The sequence below is a fragment of the Poecilia latipinna genome, unplaced genomic scaffold, assembly GCF_001443285.1.
Source record: "Poecilia latipinna isolate Pla-1442-1.1 unplaced genomic scaffold, P_latipinna-1.0 Scaffold278, whole genome shotgun sequence".
In the NCBI taxonomy this organism is placed as follows: Eukaryota; Metazoa; Chordata; class Actinopteri; order Cyprinodontiformes; family Poeciliidae; genus Poecilia; species Poecilia latipinna.
In genome coordinates, this window is record NW_015112894.1 from 378,027 (window position 1) to 393,410 (window position 15,384).

General features: G+C 39.3%; 1 protein-coding gene across 4 annotated transcripts in view; it reads right to left on the reverse strand.

Moving 5' to 3' along the window:
• arhgap32b (Rho GTPase activating protein 32b) overlaps positions 1-15,384 on the reverse strand; it is a 48,358-nt gene that overhangs the window by 10,100 nt on the left and 22,874 nt on the right. Inside the window, exons 9-12 of one of the 4 annotated variants that reach the window (XM_015033761.1) lie at positions 14,181-14,231; positions 13,792-13,866; positions 3,070-3,219; positions 1,220-1,322 (exon numbers count right to left, since the gene is read on the reverse strand). In XM_015033761.1, coding sequence (XP_014889247.1) covers positions 1,220-1,322; positions 3,070-3,219; positions 13,792-13,866; positions 14,181-14,231 — 379 coding nt within the window. Of the gene's footprint in view, positions 1-1,219; positions 1,323-3,069; positions 3,220-8,300; positions 8,615-13,791; positions 13,867-14,180; positions 14,232-15,384 lie in introns of those variants that run through there. The other 3 variants (XM_015033762.1, XM_015033764.1, XM_015033763.1) reach the window with 3 other exon arrangements.

The window sequence follows — 15,384 nt, forward strand, 5'->3', positions numbered from 1 at the left end:
TTTATGAATCTGGGAGGATCTGTGGAAGATAAAAACTGCAACACACTTTCCATTTCAGGATTTCATGCTTTGCCAAACTTAAATTAAAAAAAAAATTCTGGATGTTTGAGAGCAAAGAAATGTATCTAGTTGTTCTACAGATCCTGAAACAACACGATACAAAGTCCACCTTCCAATCCAGGAATGTGATAAAAAAAGAACTGTTTATTAATGTAGTTCATTCTTTGGCTAAATTAGCTCTGCTTAAATATCTACTTAGATTTGTTGGATGCAGCTCCTTAAAGCACAGTTTGTACATGTTTGATATTTTTATTAGTTTTAAAACTGGATTTCTGGGTTAAGCTCTACATCCCTAAAAAGCAATGAAAGCCCTGAGCATTGATGTTTATTATGGGTTTTTCACTTAGTAACCCTGTGTTATTTTAGAATACGATTTTTCTGCTTAAAAATGTTATTTAATTTCAATCATTTTTAAATAAATATGATTAAATCCTAAAGCATAGAGAAAAAAAACTAATTCTGGGGAGGAAAAACAGTGTCCTAAAACAAATAGATTTGATAAACTGACCAATAAGTTTGATGAAAATTCAGATTAAGCCTCAACGATTCAGACAAAACATGTAGGAATGTTTTAATCAGACTCGGAAAAAGACGACAACGACTTGCAGACCTTTCTGCGTAGAAAACCTGTGAATAATTACTTGTCTCTTATGGATGCCGTTTTATGGCTTCAGGAAATGAAAAAGAGACAATGAATTAAAACAAAAACACCACAAGTATTTCCTCAAAATGAACAAAATCAAAGGATATCTGCTCATGCTTTCAGCGGTCCAATAATAAACATCAGAAATGAAAATCTAAACAAGAGCACAGAATATGCAAACTTGCCACTGTTCAGACACGTTTACAGTCCAATCGCTACTCCTGAGTCGACGCCAATAAGAAGGAAACACCAAGGAATGAACCAGCACAAAGTGAGTTTACTGAAAGCTGGCAGCTGGACCATCAAACTTAAAGCAGGAATCTTTTCTGCACGGTAGCACACAGAGCTTTGCTCCTGGAAACTTAATGACATAAAACTCTGCCTCCTATCAGCATGACAGATTTTACATTGCCGTCTATGTAGCCATTAGAAAGTCACAACTTCTCTGGAGCAGCCTGGAGGTCTTAGCAACGCTTTCTGAGCTCAAACTCTGTTTAGCAGGAAATGTCTCCTTACCTCAATTTCTGGATATTTGAAGCAATCCCAGAGAGGCGGTAAATGCCGTCCACCACGCCGTGCTTCTCGATGAACTCTGTGCAGCTCTTGAGGACTTGGGGCACTGCCAACACAGAACAGAAGACCAGCATGTCATCCATTTTCAATCAGTTTTGTCTGATTTGAGCACTACAGTTCCATGAACAGAGAGCCCTGCAGTTGAAGGTTGAGTAGGGAATCAACAGGCTGGTGGAAAACGTCTGCAGGCTCTTAACGTAACGCAGTTTGAAAAGAAAAGGGGAGACTACTTTTTAAATAAAAAATATCCTCATGTAATGTAATGTTGCATGTTTCCATGAGACAATTCGACACACACAGAGCGTTAAAGCGCCTGGTGTGTGACTGCATACCGGGAACGAAAAAAAACCCTTTAACAAAGTTCCTCCGTTCTGCTTCAGCTACTGTGAATCACACAGACATGTTAGTTTTCTACATGTGCTCACTGTTTATAGAAGACATAAAGTAAGAGTGTGTGTGTGTGCAGCAGAGTTTCCAGACCTCCCACCAACTCACACCAGTCAGAGGAGGACAGAATGAGATGTTGAGGGGAGCAGCTGTTCTGACTAACTCCACACAGCCGCAGAGCAAACACGAAACCAGGAAGAGTTTCTCCAGAGGATGGACGGACTCAGCTCATTTACCCAAAGACGACAACAACAACAAAATAAAGAAAATCGGCTCTGAGGTGTTTGGCAGTAGAGCAGCAGAAGCAGGTTCTTCTGGGTGCGGTGGGTTGTTGGGAAGGGTTCTGGTGAATCAGACTTGTTTTTGGAATTTGGGTTGTTTGAGAAACACTTTAGACTCCTGTTGTGCTCTTTGGGCTGCGTTTCTCCTGCACAGCTTTCACAGCAGGTTAAGGTGCAACGTGGGGCGTAAATGCATTAAAAGATGCAAAACAAATAATTAAATTCCCTTTTTTAAACAAGAAAAACATTTTACTGCGAAAAACGCAGCAACACAGCTTTCCTTTAATGAACGTTTGTGACTGTAGCAAATCACAAACATGCTGCTAAATAATTACTTCTAACATGTGAAAGCTCAGCTCTTTCTGCTGGACTTAACACAGCGTAATGCTGATCTGTTCATGTTTCAGATTAACCAATTGATAATTTGACAGCAAAAGGTGCTTAATACGAGATGATTTAGCGGAAAGTGAACCAGATGAAGCAAAAACTGTGCCAACTGATGAGTTTTTGGTAGAACATATTTACAAAGAAATATATATTTTTTAATCTTACATGCAAAGTGTAAACAGTTTTGTACAGTTTTGGCTTAATTACTCCTTTGAGTGTGTTGTTTTTTCAGCAAATGGCCTTTTTTGAGTCTGTACTCCAGCTAACGGTTAATCGATTACTAAATTAGTTGATGATTATTTTAATAGTCACAATTAATCTGATTAATCACTTGGGCCCTAATTTGGAAAGCCAAAACTAACTAAATTTAGGCTAAACTAAACCTAAACCAGGCTCTGATGGTGTGAGTACAGTCTGGACTCCATTTTGCTCCTCGGCTCACCTGAGGAAAGCTCACACAGTCGGTGCCCAATGAATGTAAATATTGGTTCTCCTGCAGCAGAGAGAGACGGGGAAGCTGATGTGTACTTAGATGATGTGTATTATATTAACTGCAAGTAAACATCTCCATCCCCAGGGAGCATTTTGTGCAGTTAAGCCTCCCTTAACCCGAGCTCTTAGCTTAAAGCTGAACGGATTCTCTCTGCTGATTCACTCAGTGTCTCTGTGTTAACCAAAGCACAGAAATACTCGTTTGAATGCAAAAAACTGGAAGTGTTCAATTAAAAAAAGCATTACCATCATGTCCTGAGTTGAGGAGGTGTTCTCCCAGGTCACAGCCGAACACCCTTTCCCGGAGGATCCCTCGCTGCTTCAGCTTTTGCTTGGTGGGCCTGGACTTCATGAAGGAGCGCAAGAAGGTGATCAGTTTGCCGTGCTTCTTAGAAACTGAGACAGGAAGGAAGACAGAAAAAAGACGCGTTAGGTGATGAGAACGGTTGTTTACTGTGGGCTGTACACAGACTCTCACATTGATCCATGCAGGGGAGTGAAACCCCAAACTGGTCAAAGCTGCCCTATTGTGTGTCTGAGTTTCCATTCTCATGCTAAGTCGCTCTTTATGCGCGTGCGGTCTCGGATCCCGCCTCCCGGGCGACAACAAAGGAATCTTCTACGGAACACCTTCCTGAACACCAGATAGCCCATCGGAGGAACGTCACGAGCTCGTTCTTCGTCTCTGGAGAAATGTGGGAAAGGCTATCAAGTTCACCAAACAAACAAAAAAGCCGTCCGCTTCTCAAGACGGTTTCAAAGTCTTCCAGTTAGCCACCAGTAAGAGGACAGCAGCAAACTCTGGTCCCGTTTGTTTGACCCCAGAACTACAGAATCGTTTTGGGCTCAGCGTTCTGCGCAGCATAACTTGCCACCGGCTCTGTTTCCGCTCTTTATCACAGCCACCGCTTCAGAGAGGACATTCATGTCTGATATCATCCCGTCTCGTTATTCCACTATTCTGTTAAAGCATTACAACATCTGAAAGTTATTAATTTACATGTTCATTCTAAGTAACTCTGAAACTGCTGTATAAGTTTTGGCCACCATTTCCTGTCTTAATGGAAAAACTGCTGTGGTACCGAAAACCTGAAAAAAGGAATCTAATCACATAAAAGCCGACTATTGTGGGAGTTGCTCTTATTCTCTGCTGCAAGGCGATGTGGCGCTTCGCTGAGTTCAGATAAACAGGACTTAGTGCAAGCAAAGTTTGTATTTGCTCTTCATCTTAGGCTGGAAGCTTTAAGTTAACGTAAGAACACAAAAGTGTTATCTGAACTTTTTTAAACTGGAGTCTGAAAACCTGATAGCTCAACTTCCCTACAGAAAACAACAGTGTGTGGAAACTGCTAATGAGGTTATTGCTAGTTTGAGGATTAGCGAGGTGTACGTGGAAACCACAAAGAGAACAAGGAGCTGTTTACTCAGGCAGCCACAACAATTAGCTGAAACCTGATAAGTTACATTCGAAGCATGTTTCTTCACCGTCTGCAGACTAAACTTCTCTTGTTTCAGGTCAGTTAGGATTCTATTCACTAAATACCACAACATTTGACCCAAGTCTTGTAGACTGAAAGGCTATGCTAATGAATAGTAAGGAAATTCTGAATAAAAAATAAATATAAAAAAAAAATCAGTTTCTTTGTTCTCCTATTTAGCAAATGGAAATGTTGGTAATCCTAATAGAACTGAAATGACATTAGTTTAGTCTTCTATGTCAATGTGAAAAAACAAAAAAACAAAAAACAAAATAGAGTTTTGATCCTTTTCATATGGGAAACTAAGAATAATTTAATATAGGAACTCAAATCATTTTCTTTCTCCATTTTGAAACGTCTGTCAAATTCTTTAACTGCAGAGATTTCTGGTTCAGTAAATCTGAGCTTTTTCCTTTTTAACATGTTAAAAAGGATGTAAAAGAATACATATATACGGTAGTAGTGGTTTTACTTTTAGATACTTGTTCTATTCAATGATTTTCCTGGATCTGTGGATATTTAGTGATTTGGAGAGAAAAACATCTGCAAACTATGGCCTGGTTTTTCTGAAACTATTGTATTATTTATACACATTCTATTGGCAAGTCCTTCAATTTTGAATTTATCAAAATCAGAAACAAACATTTTATGTTCATACACAATACTGAGAGAGACACTGGAAACGGCTAGAATCAGGATCAGCAGTTCTGAGCTTTATAAAATCTGCTATGTGTCTATAAATTTGGGGGGAAAAAACTGCAGTCAAGACTGTGATTAAAAATAACAGCCCACAGCCTTGATAAGAAAATGCCCAATTACTATAATAAAAACATTTTTAAACATAAAATTCATGAAACGATTGCAAAATCTTCACAGTTATTGAATATTTGAAATTACTAAAGTAAATACTATTGACTTTATAATTCTTTCCTTCCTCCCAGTGAGAAAAGTCACATCTGAAAACTCCTCTAGAGTCCTGATTGTGTTGCAAAGCAGCAGAGTCAGCTCCTACTCTTCAGCCAGCCTCTGCAGAGTAATGCACACACACACGCACGCACGCACAAAAAACAATATCTCCCACATCAGGGAAGCGTGGAGCTCCAAGTTTCCCCCTGGAAGAAATTCCTTCTGTGCTACTGGATGAACCGGGAACTGCTGATGCAGCTAACTCTACTCACTGTCGAGGCATCAAAAAAGGCTTTCAGTGTCACTGCCACATATGGCAGGAGGAGAAGCTGATGGTGCAACGGTACAGGCTCACGCTGACGCGTCACTGACTGAGAGGACAACACGGAGATGAGTTCAGTGACAGACATGCCTCAGAAGCTGGACTGAGACTCCCATCTGCTTGTTGTCACAGAGGATGACAGCCATAAAGGTCCAAGACAGCAGCAGGGTGAAAGGCTGGGAGAAACAATTAATTACAGCATGCACAGTGTTCGTACACAGAGGATTTCTGCTGGGTTGAGTGTATACACAAAGAGAAGATTCTGGAGCAAAGAGTTGAAAGGAAACTTTCAACTCTAAAAATAAAAACGAAAGTTTCAACCGATTTCTAAAACCTCCTGGCAGTCCAGTGACCGACTTTTGGACTTTTAAGAGTTAGAAGACTCCCAACAATCCAAATCTACTCTGAATAGTACAGCATTCTTTTTCTCCTGCTAATACGGGTTTATTACAAACCGGTGGGACAGAGTGGTTATTGTTTGCAAACATCATAAAATCACTTTGGCAATGTGAGACTCCAGAAGGTACCAGGGGGACTCGCTTATTTACAGAAAGAGTCATGGAAGCCAGCAGCCTGAACCGCTTTCTTCCCTAAACCGAGGCAGGACAAAGCCAAACACAAGGCGCTGATTATAAAACCTGAAGAAGTTGAGCAGATTACACACGAAGCTCTTAGCTGACTGCATGTTGAATCAGCATTTACAATGAATCACCAGTATCTCTTAAGAAACCAGACTTAATGACAACAATATTCTTTCCTAACCTAATTTCTCTACGTCATACGACCTGGAAGTCTGCAGCAGTCAGACTAAAGGACAACTCAACAGCTGTAAAACAGAGACGGGACCAAAACAAGCAGAGTCTGAGTAGAGGTCAGGGCCGGTCCAAAGCTTTTTGGGGCCCCAAGCAGATTTTCATTTAGGGGTCCCTCCTACCAGCATATCGACACCAGATGTTGCTAAGATGAACGTTTATCTATCTGTGTAGCATTCCAACTATCGCTAGCGTCATTTGTAATTAGCTTATCATTACCAGTGTTGTTATGGCCATTGATGTTAACCATTCAAGAGTAGCAAACTAAAATATTTGGACTTTGAAATGCAGAGCAGTATTTAGGTGTGTCACATTATTTTAACTGGTTGAAAATAACACCAGCTGATAAACACAGTTTGTTATCTTATAACTTCCCAACAGCAGGAAAATCTTAATCTATTATTCATGTAACAACTATAAAAATAATATGGAAGTAATTTTTCATGTTCATTTAGTTTTGTTTTTTTTATTATTATTATTCTATGAATATGTACATGTATATTTTTTTCATGCAAGCTTGGTGCTCTTGGGAGCCCCTTAGAGGTGTACAGGTCCTAAGAGGCCATTCAACTCTCATATGGCTTGGGCCGGCTCGGCGAGAAACACACCAGTGAAAATGGCCAGGAATAGGACAAAGTTACTTCTGATCAGGAAGTGAATGAGAAAATGCTAAGTAACATGCTTCTTCATATTTGGTTTGATTCAAAACTACTTTTAAAGAAGCTGCAACAAATTTTTTTTTCTCTAATTGGTACATTGGTACTTCAGGCTGGAATATCTGATGCGCTGACAGAAGGTCTGTCAAGTCTTCCAGTACATCCAAGACTGCCGAACAGGAAATTTAGACTCTTCTCACTGTTGCCTCTAGGAAATACCAGAAAGCAGAAGTCTACTTTATAAGGTTTCTGGCAGCATAATCATAACTTATGCAGAAAAATTAAAAATGTTTATTTCCCCAGTCGTGGATGACTTAGTCAATGTTAGCTTTTTTATTTTTTAGTAAAGCTATACAACAAAACTTCTAGAAAATTACAAAACAGTATATCTCTGTGCAAAACTAATGTTTATTGACAGAATTAACAGCAAGCCATGCAGTGTTTAAACTTTACAGCTGCTGACAGGGTGACATCCGCACACTGCTACGTGTGTAAATAGCAGTGCAGTGTCTTACTAATAAAACGGCAGTCATGACTGTCAGTGACCTCTGTTTAGACAGAGCTCAAAGTGATGACGAGGACAGCTAAATGTCTGAAGCTTTCATCTCCCTGTGGATAGATGACACCAGAAAGAGGCAACTGTTTCCAGAGATGCGGCCTGTCAATGCTCCATATGTTAACTCTAACCCTCCATAGTAGAGGAGAACAAAAATAACTGGGCAAGAAACACAGAAAACAGGAGGCTATAGGGAATATCAGCACAATCAAATGCAAAACAAAGGCTGCCCTGTTATCTCTTGTAATTTTATTACTGTGGCTAAACATAAATGGAAACCATCTCCTTACTTAGAGAGGCCACAGAGCTGGCACTGAGGCTTCAAACGATAAACTTTATTAAGGTGGAAGAGATATTTAAATTGCAAACTATTTCCTGCATGTACCTTACAAGGTGCTGTCTGACTATTCAAATTTTAGCGACAAGGGCTGTGTGCTTTGCGTCGGTACTTATCTCTGGTTTTATTACACCCTACTAAACTAAGAACAAAAGCTTATTCAGGAAAAGTGAGTCAAGCAGTATCTTAAATGTCATTTTGAAGGACTGACGATGACCGATACGAGATACCAAGTAATTATATTTTACTAATTCAATGAAATAACCTGAACAGGTTTTGGTAGTAAGGACGTTCTTTAAACAATGAATCCTTTCGGAAAATAGCGCAAGATGTTTACAAAAATTAATCCACAAAGTTCCATTGAAAAAAAAAAAATCCTAACTTGTTAGAATCCAAACGCTGTTTCCTACCTCTTCTCCATACCGTGGGGCTTTAATTTACGAAAGCAGCTCAAGTCCAAAGCACAACTCGCTTTTGTTCCGCTAAATCTGCGCCAGAATAAAATCCCAGTTGGACCTCCTCAGAGAAGCGCGAGCTGCCACAATGCAGGGTAACAACGGTTTAAAGGTCGGACAGAGCGCGCGCCTCAGACTCGTTCACTCCCTGACTTCAAGAAGCTTCAAGCATGCTGCGTTCAAGGGCACCCGGAAATACTAAACTTTCAAACGGTTCACCACGTATGAGAAAATGTTGCTTTAAAACTGGCGTTTAAACTAAGCTTATATAAAGTAACACGAAGAAAAACATGAACGTAAAAACACGTTTTATTTACAACTTAGAGTACCTAAAATCAACGACTGTATTTTTAAAGGAGATTTTCTCATTTAGCACAATCGATTGTGAACCAGACAGACCTCGGCTTTATTTTTGCAACAACGTTCCTCGATGCTCTATTTGTTCACTTTCTCGCCTCTGAATTCACTTCCAGCAAATATTTACAAGTGCAATTGAAGGCATCATTGAACTTAATGAGAAATGTCACTGTAAATACCTCCCCCAGTGTATGCACTGTTGTGCTCTGCGGCTTACGTGTAATTAAAAACATTTGCGACAACATTTAAGGTGTTATTTGTTTCAAATAAAACGCCTACCATCAGTAGGGTAGGTTCCTGAGAATTGTGGTTAATTCTTTATTGAGTGGGTGTAGTTTCACTCCCGTGGCCTGACATTAACTCTCAGTGGCTGCTAGGAGAAGCCAAACAGCACAACCATAAAGAGTGTGGTTAAAAGTAAAGTTATTTAGTCCTGGCTTTAAAAAGTCACTAATAGCCATAGACCAGTAAAAGATTTTTTACAGTACAATGACCTTGAGTAAAAACAATATTTCTTAATGGTATCACAGTGTTTCCACCAACATTTTGAAACAAAAGTGTAACATGATCTAATCACTATACCCAAATCAGAAAAGCAACAGTATTTTGACTTGTAAAAATAATTTAACAGTGACTTAAGTCAGTAAGTCAGTTTTTCCTTACTGACTTAAGGAAAACCGTAGAAAGAACAGCTTATATACTAATTGCTGACAAGATAAATATTTTAAAAATAGCCAAAGAAGAGTGTATTAGCCTTTCTTCAGCCAGATGACAGGAAATGTGCAACAACAGTTAGGGGACAAGCAGAGCAGCATTTATTCTCCAAACAGCAGGAAAAAAGACGAGATGTTTCTCTGGGATCCAATTAAAATAACTTTGAACAATAAAAACCGTAAAGTGGAAAACCACCAGAGCGCTTTTCAACCTGTAAATTTTTGATAAACCTTCATACTGGCTACCAACCCATCTGTGGTTTTGATTTGAAAACTGGACCCAAACACAAGAATGTGACTCTTCCTCAACGGTCTGAGAATCTCTTTAAGAGTTTGTCTCTTTTTGACTTGCCTCATTTGTCTCATGACTTCTTCAGATTTACCTTTATATTGTCTTTAAATAATTAACCAGTGGCCTTGTTAGCAGTTAAAGAAGAAAAGTATGAATACCTCAGCAGTAAGTAGCAACTGCAGTACAATAAAAGTATATATTATCATAAGAGAGCTGCAGACTGAATCTAATACTTAATGTGTCCTACCTGTCCTAATATTTTCTTTAACACCTCAAGTGATGTGTGCTAAGTGCAGTAACCTGCGTATAGCTAATGTATTGAAGTCCAGGGAAAAGACAGGAAACATGGTTTCAGTTCGATGCGGCAGAGGCAAAGCTGTCAAAAACATAAACATGAATTCCTACCTGCTGGATTCATAGCAGCATGTTTTACAACTGCAGGGGAACCATGAGAATGTTGTTTATATAACGAGCAGCAGAGCATGTAAAGGCTCAGGGTCAATCTAGTGTAATGTAGTCAGGATACAAATTAAGAACAGATTCCTTCAGCGCTAAAGTTTTACATTTTAGAACGTAAAACTCACCTAATAAGGTCCTAAAATGTGAGTCAGGACAAAGTGAAATGAACGAAACCACGCAGCGTATTATGACGTGTCAACACTTTATGACCTGATATATAAAACCTTAAAACTGACGCATGCTTTGCTTTCTTTTTATATATGACTGCAGTTATTGAAATGATGCACCTACCTTAACACCTATTGAAACAAGCAATAGTTAAACAGTTCATAACGCCTGTCTTGTTAGGAGAGTGCCTTACAAAAGTATTCATACCGAGGCCTGTCACAATAATCAACAAATCAATTAATCAAATGATAAATTAAAACAAACTCAATAATTTCCTTTGGCGTGATTTATCGTTTCTCTCCGTTTCTACCAAAACTGGATGATAAAAGTCTTCAGTTTGGTGATTTGGTCTCAACTAGCCCTTATTTTGAAGGACAGTTTTGTTTACAAAGACTTTAAAGTTCATTTTAGTTGTCGTTTTATTGATTTTGGATATTTAAAATGTCTTCCAGTTCCAGTGTTAAATGTTCATTAGAACTTAACGTTTACAGATCTTTGAGAATGTGCTCTTGAATTATTATTTTGCCATTACAATTATATTACTTAAAAATGATCTCAAAACAACAATATTATCTTTTATCGCAATAACTTCTGGATCAATTTATCGTCCAGCAAAATTTGTTATCGTGACAGGCCTAAACCCCACAATCATATTTTGTTGTTTTTTTCTTTACATTTTGTCACAGATCAAATTAAGCTGGTGATAATGAGGGAATCTGTTTGCACATGAATGATTGAGTCCATGCATCATAATTCTTCACAATAACACAGAACAAAGCAGGACAGGATCAAACATCAAACGGCGGAGGTAGAGGTCGACCTTGTTTGTCATATTCTGTAAAGATTTGGATAAATAACTTCCAACCTATTTATATTCTGCAAAAACGACAACAAAAAAGTCATACGGAGATTAAATCACGTATTATATAACAAACACACCGATGCTTCGCTAAGCCAGTGGGGAGTATTAAAGTTTGTTGAGCTAGTAAAATTTAAGACTGCAAAAAAAAATATGCAAAAAAAAAAAAAAAGAGATATGAGCTAAGATGGGGATACGTGCAGCTCTGCTGCTGGGGTTAAGCAGTGGAGTAGTTTGCTTGAAGATCTTAAACTACGTAAAAACGTGACAGTTTAAGAGAATTAAAACAGAATCAGTGAAGGCTATAAAGGGACTTGAAATCTGATCGAAATCTTCTTGATGACGATTCACCTACTTATTAATCTTTTTTCTCCTGTTGTCTGGGTTTAGTTGTTGGTTCTGTGCTTTCTATTAACTTTTTCTTATTGTAAAGCTATGAAGAGTTGAAATGGCTTAAGTGTAGGCATGTATAAGCAATTTATGCAACACTTGGATTATTTTCACTTGACTTTGATTTGAATTTCTTTAATTTGCAGTTGGAGTTCTGACTGTATAGTAACAGCCATTATTACTACTATGTGTGCGAGTCTGAGTGTTTTAGATCGAATAAATTAAATTATAAACTACAACATGAAGATTTACATCAGGGCTTCTCAAACTAAATGTTCGAAGGACCAACTCTGATTTCTGGATAAGGTCAGAGGTTTTATGCCTCTACCTATTTAGTTGTAACTCTAATCTACTCTAATCCTTCCACTCATCTATATTCAGATTTGCATTTTAAAAATCGTTGATTCACAGTTTCACAACTTTGTTGTTGTTTTTTTTGCATACCACTGCGATAAAATAGAAGCGGAAAACAACAAAAAGTTCCTGCAAACAAACCTTCCTGAGGCTTAGCATAGTACACAAAGCAGCTTGCATAGTTTCACAGCAGCAGGAAATGATCCATAATCCTTGGGAATGGGAGGACAAATCAAACCCTGTCTCGCACATTCTCTCCCCGTTCTCCTTCCTCGCTGCCTCACATAACCAGCTGTCTTGGCTCCAACATGCTCACAGCTGCCCAGATTGTCGGTCCCCACACATGATGAAGAGGGGAGCAGACGAGAGCCGGCTCTGCATCTGGGTCAGGTCTACTGGGCCGTGTGCGGAGGAAAGACGTCTAACGGACATTCACTTCATCTGAAGTTCCCCAACTTTCTGGTTTCGAACTGACATAAAACAAAACAAAACAAAACAAAACAAAACGAGAAAAAACTTTATTTCTACTGTTTGGGGCTGGAGAGTCTAATTCCAGGTTTCAGAGCAAAGCAACCCCAGCATCCAGAATAAAGGATCAGCAGCCTTGAGCTTGCATGGTCTTGATTTTAACTGAGACGGTTGCACGCTAACAGTTTCCATCCAGCATTGGTTGGTGGTGGGGGAAAGTGGGTCCAGGCAGAGCGGGGAGATTTTTCCAGTAGCGTGTGGTTCCCTGCAGGAATGTGCTCTTTCAGTCGCCATGGAGAGGGAGACAGAGACTCCAACTCCTGCAGGACAAAGCCTCAACGTCGCTCGGATGGGTTTACAGGGCCCTTCATTGTGAACGGATTAAATAAATCAAGACTGGTGGAGGGCTAGCACCATGGCATTCCTGCAGCGGCCTTTCACCTTCAACCAGACACACACAGATGGCCCTCGTCACCCCCCAGCACCACCACGCACCCCCCCCCCCCCACACACACACACACAACCAGCAGCTCTGTGTGGTTCTCTAGGATCAGGATTCACACTCTCATCACTTATTTACTCCGGTCCTGCTCCCTGCTTACAAATGTTCCTCCCATCTTTTGAAGAGTTACACCAAAGAATTACTTTTTTTTCTTCTTCTTTAACTTGGGTTCATATTTGTTAGATTAATGTGCATATTATGCATGCACTTTGCACACAAGGGCAGAGCTTGCAATAAATCAGCAGGTGTGTAAAAGCCAAGGATGCAAACTTAGGAAGATCAACAATAAATGGACACTTTCCGGATGTAAAAGGATTGAGAGAAGAAAACTAAAACCAAGTTCAGTTCCTCATTCCTTGTGACGTCAGGATATTCCTTCACCACCAGGAACAGAAAGGTGAGCGCTACCACGAGCCGTGCGTTGTACAAACAAGTTAGAGTCCCAATAGTTGCTCCTCATCCCAGAGAGAGTCGCATTTTTGCTTAAAAACGTTTAACTTCTTCCCACAATCCAGAGTAATTTGGTGATGAAAGAGAAAGAAAGAAAGAAAGAAAGAAAGAAAGAAAGAAAGAAAGAAAGAAAGAAAGAAAGAAAGAAAGAAAGAAAAACATAGGAAGAAAAAAAAAGAAAACAAAGGGCAAAGTTGCGGGTGTGCTGCTATTTATTTTCATGTTCTCTTCAAATAAAACGCATCAAAAGACCACAAAACCTTCCCATAAGTGAAGAGTTGAGCTCAAACCCAGTTTAGATACTGCAACCAATAAGAATGTTAAGAGACACACAGTGCAACAACTCAGGAGGAAGGAGTTAGTTCTTTTTTGTGTGTGTGTGTGTTGCTGTTAGGAGGTGGTGGGACAACACACTGGAAGGGGGTTTGGTCTACCTGAACTTAGGTTGTAGTGGTTTAGCGGGTCGGCCACCCATGCACTGTCCGGCATTACACTCTCCATCTCCAAGTCTGCATGCAATCCCATGGACGGATGGACCAACAGACATTTGGATGGATGAATGGATGGATGGATGCATGGTTGGATGATGGAGGCATGAGAGAATCAGAGGGAGAAAAGCACTTTAAGTCAGATAACAAACCAGCCGTGTATGTTTTCGTGTGTACGAAGGAAAAACTAGCTTGATCTAACGAGTGAAGAAGCTGCACTGGAATCTGATCTGCATTTTTAAATAAAAGTCATTTTGAACAATTGTGTGTTTATATGCAGGTGAGTGAGGGTGAATATTCAGACAGGCAGGTGAGGTGTGTATACCAACACGCACAGGGGGGGAAGAGACTCCATGAAGCAGGCTGCAGGCCAGAGGATGGGGAGGCTGAGGCAGAGGAGTCACAGTCAAAGGCAGCAAATTAAGACATGCTCAAAATAAACCAGCAAACATTATAAACAACGCAGTGAAGCAGCGCCGAGCAAACAGTGCGACATTCAACACATAAGAGGGTGCTTTAGCACTTAATCTGCTTTAATCTGCAGTAAACTGTTCATTTAGGTACAGCAGAGTAGGAGGGTCAGACTAAGAGTCATAAAATTACCAGAAAAAAAGTTGTTTTAATGAGAGCAAAGCTTCAAGAACTGAGGTGACCAATTCGTCTGGTTCGAACTACTGCTGCCGGTAAAGATAAAGATTATGTCCTAAAACGGCACTAAAGATGCTCAACATTCCTTATTTTAATCTTCAATTGATTTTTGTGCAGGAGTTACAGAATTACTACTTCATTCAAATATTACAACTTTATTGTCATATGACTTTTTTCTTGTATGATTACGACTTTATTCTGGTAATACGACTTCATTTTCATATTATGTCAACTTTATTCTCCTATTTGACTTTTTCTCCTCGTAATATGACTTTTTTACTTGTGTTACAACTTTTTCTCATATAATCACCACTATTCTGGGAATGTTATGACTATTCTTGTGTCATAACTTTTCTGTCATTATTACAACTTTTTTCTTGCATTATTACATTTTTCTTGCTTTATTACAAAATTTTTCTTGTATTATTACAACATTTTTCTATTATTATGACATTTTTCTCATGTTCTTACGGCTTTACTCTCATAATAAGCTTATTCATTATGATAATAATACTCTGTTGTATCTAGGACATAGGGTTATGACTCAGAAAATAAAAAGAACTGAAAAATTAAAGCAACTTTTAAGGTATGCAAATGATGCAACTGACCTGCGACTATTTTATGGCAAAAAGATGCAAAAATCAAAACAGGCCCTGAAACATTGAAAAGCAGGAAGTAGGCAAGCAGGAACCCAACTTGAGACAGAGGGGAGCTGTGGATGTGCAGGCCGACAGCTAAGAAGCAAAGCAGCAGTCTGGTTTAGTTAGAGTGGATGAGGTTAGTAAAACCAGATAATTTAACCTCTGATGAAATTCCTACATCCTCATTAGCTGTGGAACTTGGAGTGTTTTCATTTCCATTTCATCATTCCCTAACGTCTTAGAGGGTCTG